Source organism: Crocodylus porosus, unplaced genomic scaffold (genome assembly GCF_001723895.1).
Source record: "Crocodylus porosus isolate Cpor-Errol unplaced genomic scaffold, CroPor_comp1, whole genome shotgun sequence".
NCBI classification, from domain to species: Eukaryota; Metazoa; Chordata; order Crocodylia; family Crocodylidae; genus Crocodylus; species Crocodylus porosus.
The window spans coordinates 106,504-115,859 of NW_017728920.1; the positions used below are offsets into that span (position 1 = coordinate 106,504).

Consider the following 9,356-nt stretch of genomic DNA (forward strand, 5'->3'; position numbering starts at 1 on the left):
CTGCTGAGGGGGTGTCTGGGGGGCTTCGGGGAGCGGGGGGCGCAGCAGGCTTCACCCGCACGTCTCTCACCGCTCCGGAGCCTACCTGAGTGTTTTGTTTTTTTGTTTTTTTTTCTTCCCCTGTGAATTCACTCAACACAGGACAGAACAGTCCCAGGTCTTTCCCCACCTCCTCTTCTTGCACCAGCCAGCCCTGTGGAGTTTTCCACTCCTTAAGGAGGTTCACATGATAAATTTGGTGTTCCTGGCAGTGGCCCGGCTTGAGCAATTCATAATCCACTGGCCCCACTTGATGAACTACTTTAAACAGGCCTTGCCACGTTGTGAGATGCTTGCTTGAGGTCGCCAGGAGCGACACCAAAACCATATCTCCTGGGTGGAAGGTCTGGGTTCTTGTCTTCTTATTATAGTGGGCTTCTTGTTGCTCTTGGGCAGCCCTCAAATTTTGGCTGGCAACCTGTTGGGCCTCATTGATCCAGTCCTACAACTCTTGGCAGTATCTTTCCGTGGATATTCCGAACCCTACCGGTCGTTCCCATTCTTCTCTGACGACCTGTAACAGCCCCTGAGGGTTGTGGCCGTATACTAACTAGAATGGGGAATACTGCATCGATTCCTGGGGGGTATCCCTCAAGGTGAACAGCAATGACATTAAGATGGTATCCCACCTCTGGGGGTCTTCCTGCGAGCACCACCTGAACAACTGCTTGATTGTCCCATTTAATTGTTCCACTAGACTGTTCATCTGAGGATGGTACACTGATGTCCTCAACTGGGTGATGCTGAGGGTTTTACACAGGGCTTTCATCATGCCAGACATGAAATTCGTCCCCTGGTCAGTGAGTATTTCACACAGTATGCCGACCCGCGCTATCCATTTTAGTAATTCTTCCGCTGCTTGTTTTGCTGTAATGGACCTAAGTGGTACTGCCTCCGGGAACCGGGTGGCATAAGCCACTAAAACCAATATATATTGATAACCATTGTGCAACTTGGGTAGGAGGCCCTCTATGTCTAGTGCAATTCTGGAGAATGGCATGGGGTGCAACAGTGCCCTACGTGGCTTCCATTCCTGAGCCCTTTGGTACTCTGGGCAAGCGGTCCCCCATCTTCCACGATGTCTTGTAGACACGGCCAAAAGAAGTCTTGGACCAGCCTTGCCTGGGGTCTTGGTGTGTCCTAAATGGCCTCCCACTGGGGAGTCTGGAGCCAATCTCCAAATGGCGTGGCGAAGTGAGGACGGGACCACTAACTGTCTCCCTTTTGAGGCATCCTCCTCACCCTGTTGGACCCGATATAATACCTCCCGATTAACTCAGGATGACTTTGCAATGTTCCTTCCCCGGGGTCTTCGGTCCATAGCCGCTGGAGTTCCGGGTCTTCTTGTTGGACCTGACAGAACTGTGCTGCGCTAACCACCTGTTCCAGGTTAATACTGCCTGCCACTTCTCTCTGGTGAGGTGGGTTTTCACCAGCTAAGTTTTCTCCCCTTCAGAGCCACTTTCTTTCTTTCTCCATAGCTCGTATCTGTTCAAGCACTATGTAGAACGGTCCCCATTCTCTTCCGAGGATCATTTCACAGGCTAAGGCAGGTGCCAGTCCAACTCGCAGTTGGCCACAGAACTCCATCACCCTAAAAGGCAGATAACAACTCGGAAAATGCATCTCACCACTGTTAAAGTGAATTTAGTCAGGCTTTCGCCTGTCTGACTAGAAAAAAACAGACAGAGACCAGAAGTGCTAATACTGCTTATTTCAGTTATACGTTTTGAGAGAAAAAAAAAATTCCTGCATTATTACTCTGGGCACAGATGTCCAATTAAGTAAGTTTGTTTTAGTTTCTTCAAGGTCGTATTTTTTTTCTCTTTATCTGTCTTAAGTATAAAAATGCTTAGAAACTGAGGGAGGGGGAGGATTCCTTTGAACAGACAAGTGAGTGATTCCCCTGCTGTGTGGAATTCTCCCTGTGATCACAGTATAGCCCTCAATAAAGAAACGCTGGCTCTGTCAGTTCTGATTCAACCACAACGTGAAGTTTGATTTCTTCCACACAGCCCAGTATGCATGTCGTCGTTATGGGTCCGGCCTCTTTCCTCCCTGTCCACAGGGCCAGATCTGTGCAGAGCAGGGACTGGGAACACCCCGTATCCAGGGCTGCTCTGACTGCCTCATCCCCGATCCAGGCAGTCACCACGGGGTGGCTTCATCCTCCTTCCTGTGCAACGAGCCCAAAACTACAATCCATAGGCTCTCCCCTCTCTGTCTCTTTGCCCTTCTCATGGGGCAGCATATATACAGCTGGCCTGTGGCCCAGCTTGCTCAGGACCAGACCGCATTCCCAAGAGATGTACCCCATTCGTCCACACTGATAGCACACAACACTTCTCGATGCCCCTCTTCGTGGACCCATCCATCTTTCCCCTTCACTCACTGGGCTCTCCTTTGGGGCACGTGTGCCTCACCCTTACCTTCTCTCATTTTCTGAGTTTGCGAAGGCCTTAGCTAGGCGGAGGGCCTCCTCACTGGTCCGAGGTCAGTGTCTCTGTACCCACCTCTGGGTGTCTTCTTCCAGGTCCCAGAGGAACTGCTTTAATAAGATCTGGTTCATCACCCCCTCCCGGATGAACCGGCCAGCCGGTAACCATTTGTTAAGCGAATCCCGAAGAGACTGCAACAAGCCCAGGGACTGCTTAGCTTCTTTTGGCTTCTGTGCTCAAAATGCCTGTCTGTAAATTTCCGGGGAAATTTCCAGCCTATAGAGGATCGCTGCCTTGACAGCCTCATAATCTCAGGCATCCTCCCTTGATAGATGGCTTGAGCCTGATCTATCACTAAAGTCCCTAGCTGGTGTCCCCACTGACTGCGGTGGGCTATTTATTGCTGGTGGCTGCATCTCTGCTGGTGCCTGGGTTGGGATCTCTGTCCCGCTAAAGCCGAAAAATTCTGGGCCAATGCACCACGATGATGTAAGGTGCCTTAAGAGGGGTTCCCTGAGTGATGTACTACCCGCTGGGTGTAGAGCTCCTCCCCTCAACTCACCTGCCACGACTTGATGTTATTATATAAAGAGAGGGTTCAGTGGAGATCTTCTTCATGGGGCTGCCTGGATACGGCAGTACTCACAATTCAGGTGTGATGTTCCACAGGACTCCGCCTCCCCTACACCCCATCCACTCACCAACCGGATGGGCACTAGCAATGGTGCCTGTCTTGCTGGTTCGGCCACAGTTTGCCTCGAGCGGGGTCCCACATCCAGGTGGGCTTTGTTGGTACTTGTCTGGCTGCCCCTTCTGTCTCGACAAGTAGCCTTCCCTCCCTAGAGACTGGCCAGCTATATGTGCATAAGCTGGTGCCTACTCCAGTGCCTCTGAGTAGGGCTCTTTGCTGTTACGACTCTTCTCTCTTATTTTTCTCAAAAGAAATAAACCCCTGGGGAGAAGAGGGGTGTGAAGTTGCATCCTTTCCCCCAATCTCCTACAAGGGGCTCCACTGCCCCCCCCCCCACTTCGCCTGCCAGCATTGCACTGGCTGCACTGCTGCTCTCTATAGCGGGAGTCTCAGCATGCCTGGTGTGCTCTCCGCCAGTGTGCTCCCTCTCTACCTGCTTTCTCCCCACCTGCTTCGTCCCCTGGGTACCGGTGGGGCTTTTAAATCTTCCCACAGTGGCCGGAATGGCCATTGCAATCAGCTCAGCTGTTCCTCACCTGGGAAACAGCTGATTAAACAGCTGGTGTAATGCCGGCTCGTGCAGCCATGGCCGCAGTTCCTGCTGCAGCTCCAGCTGCCCAGGGGAGGTAAGTTTCCCCTGCAGGGGGGACTGTTCGTGGGGTTTGGGTCCCACAGGGACTACCTTCTCCCTTTCACGAGCCTGTGGGGGCATCTCGCCACCACACCCCCCCCAATAAAAAACAGCAACATTTCTATACGTGGAGTGTTAACAGAAGTTTGTTGCTATAGATACAATTCATTAGCGCTAAGCACATACTTGAAGAGTTTCTGCACCAAGCTGCTATAGAATACTTCATTAAAACAATAATCTGAGAGAAATAGTAACTCTGTACCACTCTTCTCAATACTGCATACAAGTTCTATTCCACTCTGCAGAGAAACATTATGCAAATAAGCTTTTTATGCTTTAGCTCCCTCAGGAGTTGCTGATTTTTCTTCTCATTAATGGAGTTCTATACTTTGATTACTTTGATGTAGTTGACTAAAGTGGCCAGCAGAGGGTACCAATTAACCACTGTGTTTCTACCATTAAAGGAAATTTAGAGGAAAATACTGAAAACTAAAAAATAAGGGTATCCTTACTTGTGAGAAGTATTCTTACAAGGTTTTTCATGCGTTGTTCATCCAGATACACTCTGACAACTCTAGGCATATTCACTGTAATCAATACAACATTCCCATGGGGGCTACCAACACTCATGTGCTAAATGCTAATACATAAATCCATAATACCATCTAGTTGAAAACCAAATTATCTGAAATTTCATTTCTGACAGAATAAAAGATAGTTTTAAATGAAATTATAAAGTGAAGATTTGGACTGGAGCATTAATGCAGTGATAAAGTTTGGGGATTTTATTTGGATCTAATTATCTGAGGATAAATTGTAATGTAACAGTACCAATTTACCTTTTTGAAAAAAAACAACAATAAAACCACAAACATACAATCTGTCAGGGTACGCACAGCTATATCTCAGAATCCTTTGTTATTCTGTTGTTACTTGTGACTACTGTTACATTTGTCCAATCCTATAACAGTTAAGCAGACTGAACCATAATGACATTAAACGTGAACAAAACAGATTTATAATTACAGTGGTTTAATTCTGCTGATACCAATACAGAAGCCGACAGACATAAGTTATATTATAAAAAAATATATACATGCTCGTGATCAGCAAAAATTCCCACCACAGACCTTTTTGAATGGACGAATATCAAGAGTCTCCGTTTGTAATAGAAAACTCCCAACTTCTACTAACCATCCTTCAGTTGCATGTGTGATTGGCTCTTTTTGTTTCTTGAGCGCTGTCCTGTAGACAAGTATACGAGCGTTGCAAACCATCAGGTTTTTAACTGCTTGCCAAATTTAATTTTTTTGAGTGCTCACTGTAAGCAGTTTACAGATTCCTTCTCGCATGCAGATTTCAAAGTTGATCTTTTCTTGAATGCTGCATTTCTAGGTGTCAAGATGCATACAATATTGTTTAAAAAAAACAAGGTACCAAACATAAAACTGATTAACAGCACAGAAATGTTATTAAGTATTTTTAGCAGGCACTGTTTACCACATCATAGGAAGTGTTTGGTACCCCTAGTCCTGTGTTGAGTTGTTTGGCCTACTGAAGTATTTAAAATTAGCATCTTTCATATACAGTGCAGAATATGGAAAAGTACAAAGACCTAGAGAATTAGATGCTGAGCCAAAATGAGCTATTGACAGTGACTCACTGAATCACCAGAAGGGCATGAAACATGTATGTGCTCAGTCACCACTTTTAGAAAACGATAGGGGTGAGATTTTAGGGGCCGATACCGATCCGATTTCCAATACACAGCCCTGCAGCTTGAAGAGCTACCTCCAGCTGGTCTGTTGTGGTAGAAGGGAAGGAGGGAGGGAAGCGGGGGGGGGTGCAGATCAACGCCCCATGGTGAGGGAGGAGTGGGGCTGGGGCAGGAACTGCCCAACTGGGGGGTGGGGCACCAGGTGGAACTATGGCTGGTTTGGGGGCTGTAGGGAACTACGGAAACATTGCACGTGCAAAAGGGATTAAAAAGATTTGAAAACAAACACATTTCAGTTTTCCTTCTTTGGTCATCTTACAAAAAGAGGTATAAAAATCAATTGACTCAACTTTTGCTCTATATTCTTATAGAAATCAATTAACGCCTAAAAATGAAAAATGTTTTAAAAAGTGCCATCTTTTGTATTTGTAATTGGATGCAAATTTAATGCTAGTTAAAGTGAACTGAAAGCCAAATGTCAACTAGCAATTATAGTTTAAAGATCAACCATTAAAGGTAACAGATGATTTTTCATCCAAAAGGATGAAATAAAAAGTTCCTTTAGCCATGTTCACTGAAATGCAACAGCCAATAATGTTTCCTTGGGAGTCCAGAAATATAGGGCATACTTTCTTACATGTATATATCAGAAAATTAAAATGTCAATTAATGTAAGTATGGAGAATGCCAATACATATAAATATGGAGAATTAAGAGAAGGTAACTCTTACTAGGGTGTAGGCTAAGACAACAAGAGAGTATCGCACACGGCCAGAGGGACCTGCTATTGCAATACCAATATTACCAAGAGGGCTACTAGGGTCAGCAGTTAGCAGCTGACAGAAGTGAACATAACCAAGCTACTTCTTTCTTTGTCTGTAAGGGTTTCTACAGACCCTTGTTTTCCCCTTCCCTTTGGGTTATTAGTTGCATAACTTTACATTGCCAGAGAGCTGGGGACTCAGCTGTAAATCAGGTTTGAGTGGTGTGGCTTGACCACAGCCAAACATAGGGCTATGAGTACTTCTGGATTTTGAAACAGAGACATATCTGTGTTGCACAGATGCACATGTATTTGCATCAGATCTTGCTTATGCCTCAGAATATTTTTGAGGTTTTGTGGTACAATTAATATGCACCTTTATATGACTGAAGCTACAGCTGCTAGCAAGCGTTTGATTCCTCCCAAAATAGAGGTTGAAGTAACTGCCTCTCCCAACTGTGGCAGAGCACTGCTGGTACCTGCCACTTTAAGGGCTGAGCCAAACAGCCAGCAGGTGCTTGATTATGGTGGCCATTTTAGAACTCTGGAGACCTATATAGAGCAGTTCACCACTGGCAGGCCAGGCAGAAAGGCTACATGAAGCATCTTGGAGGTATGGGCAGGAGCTTAGGGAGATGGTTTGGAGGCTCCTGGTCCTGGGCATGACCTAAAAGTGTACACTGCCAGGAGTGGGTGGCCTGGTGGGGCTCCCATTGGTGTGGGAGCCCCCAGGAAATACCAGGCCAGTTATCACTCTAGTGAAAGGTGGGTTGGGGTGCCTTAACCTCTAGCCCCCACAACACTGAGTACAAGGGGACCAGGCATGGCTATGGCCACCTGAGCCCCCACTGGGGAGGGAAGTCCCATGGCCCCAGTGAGAGGGGACAGAAATGTGGAGACCCAGTGAGTGGAAAACCAGAGGGCTGGGAGCCCAGTGTGAGTGTGTATAATTGCCATGGGAGGAGCCAGGGCAAGCTTGGCCCTGGTCAGGTAATTGGCTGGCCACTACCCTGGTGAAGGCTGTGGGAGAGGCCCAAAAGATGGTACGTCTGCCAACCAAGGTGTGTGCTAGCTAAAGCCTATGGCTGAAGGGGCCCGCTCCAAGAGGAAGCAAGGCAGTACAAATTGTTGATGTGTAAAGGAGACCTTATGAGAAGGGATGGAGCGTGAGAGGCCCTAGTAAGAAGAGGGTGGTATGAATGTGTGTGTGTGTCTGAGGCCTGACATCAAGGGCAATTTCATTTGCCTGCCATTAGCAAGACTTCAGTGAAGGACAGAAGGGGATAAGCTGTCCCATTCTCTGTTTTGCTCTTTGCACCCATGCTGTCTACTGGCCAGATCCTGCCTGAGGATCCAATCCAAATATGGAGTGCAGCTGACCCTAATCTGGCTATACAAGGGTGGAAAGGGTGCATGGCTCAGCCCCAAACCAGCTGCCTGAGGCTTGGGAATTTGGCAGGATGGGGGACAGTATTAATTGCTGCTGCTCTCTCACCACTGGATTTCCAGAGCCATGGGGAGCCTCACAGGACAAAATTTCTGTGGGTCTGATGTTGAGAACCTGCTCCCCCACTTTTTTTTAGACTCAAGGCACCCTCAGAAAATGTCAACTCTTAATTTTCACTCTATTTTTTGACAATAGAGCAACTCTTTTGTTGCAATGAACTCTGAAAGCTCCCAGTTTATCTTGCAAATCACGTCTGCACACTTAACTCTGCTAAGAGGGCTAACCCCACGACACCCTTCAGCGGATCTCAAGTGCCCCAGGCTGAGTCACTGCTCTGCACCCTTCTCTTCTTTGCAACTCGCGTTTCCTCGCATAGCTCATGGTCGCCGCTTTTCTGTACTTATCCTGGCACAGGAGGCAAAAACAGGTAAGTCCCAGCGCCTGGTGCCATCCCTACACCGGCAGGTAGGAGGGTGCTGGCTGGGTAACTATCGCCGTAGCAGCCTGCCTCTGCTCCTGCCCAGTCGTCGCCAGCGCTCCGGCCACGGGAGCGCTGGAGGCAGCAGGCGACTTGGCTCGGACGGGGCGGGTCCCGGCACCGACCAACGCAAACCGCCTCCATCCGCAGCAACAACCGGGGCAGGGCGGAGCGGAGCGCGCTACCCGCCTGCGGCAACGCAGGCAACGGCCCGAATGGCCCAGCTTGCCCCGCCCCCGACGCCTTCGGTTGCTGGGCAACTGCCCCGCCCCTTCCCAGCTGCATTTAAATCCTGTCGCGTGACGCCATTGGCTGCGCGCGGGACGGTGGGAGGGCTTCTGCACCCCGCGCCTCTGCAGTGCCCTGCTATGCTGGGTGGGGGTCCCAGGCCAGATCCACCCGCCGCGGGAGGGCAAAGCGCTTCTTGCCGGCTTCTCCCGCTCGGGGCAGGCCCAGGCCGCGCGGCCCCGCCGCAGCCTTCGAAACTCCCGGCGTGCCCTGCCAAACGGCGCCCCAGCCCCGCCCCGGCCCTGCTGGGGGCAGGCGCCGGCAGCGCAGGCCCAGCCTCACGCGGAGCTCGCTGCCTGAGGCCAGCCAGACTCTAGCTGACCGAAGACCCGGCCCCGCGCAGCGCCTCCCCTTGATGCAAAGCCGCAAGGCCTGGGAGCCTCAAGCGCCGAGGGGAAAGTGGTTGTTTCCTTTCCAGATCCCACGGGCGGGTCGCACCCAGGAGCCTGGCGGTGGGAGTGAATACCTTGAGGAAGCGACTGTGCAGCATCGCGGAGCGGCTGGTGCTTTGCGGCATCGGATCGGAGACAGGAAGGCTGGACCAGACCAGAGGGATTATCGTCCCACTCGAGGCTTTGTCCAGTCTGCTCTTAAAAACCTCCAAAGATGGAGACTCCACCGTGTCTCGGATCCCGTGTAACCTGTTGCAGGGCTTCACAACTCTGGTGACAAACCTAACCCTCCCTTGCTGCAACTTGAGACCGTTGCTCCTTGTTGTGTCATCTGCCACCACAGAGCAGTCCAGCTCCATCCTCTTTGGAACCACTCTGCAGGGAGTTTGAAGGCTGCTATTAAGTCTCTTCTGTCCCTACTCCTCCAAATTAAATAAACCCAAATCCCCCAGCCCCTGAGCCATTTTCATTG

At 49.6% G+C, this 9,356-nt stretch overlaps 1 protein-coding gene across 1 annotated transcript in view; it reads right to left on the reverse strand.

Annotated features, from left to right (window-relative positions):
* Nucleotides 1-9,009, reverse strand: part of RTKN2 (rhotekin 2) — a 63,337-nt gene extending 54,328 nt beyond the window's left edge. Inside the window, 2 exon segments of the mRNA XM_019538639.1 lie at nucleotides 4,909-5,190; nucleotides 8,959-9,009. Of these exon segments, the coding sequence (XP_019394184.1) occupies nucleotides 4,909-5,190; nucleotides 8,959-9,009 (333 nt within the window).
* Nucleotides 9,010-9,356: the final 347 nt, after the last annotated feature.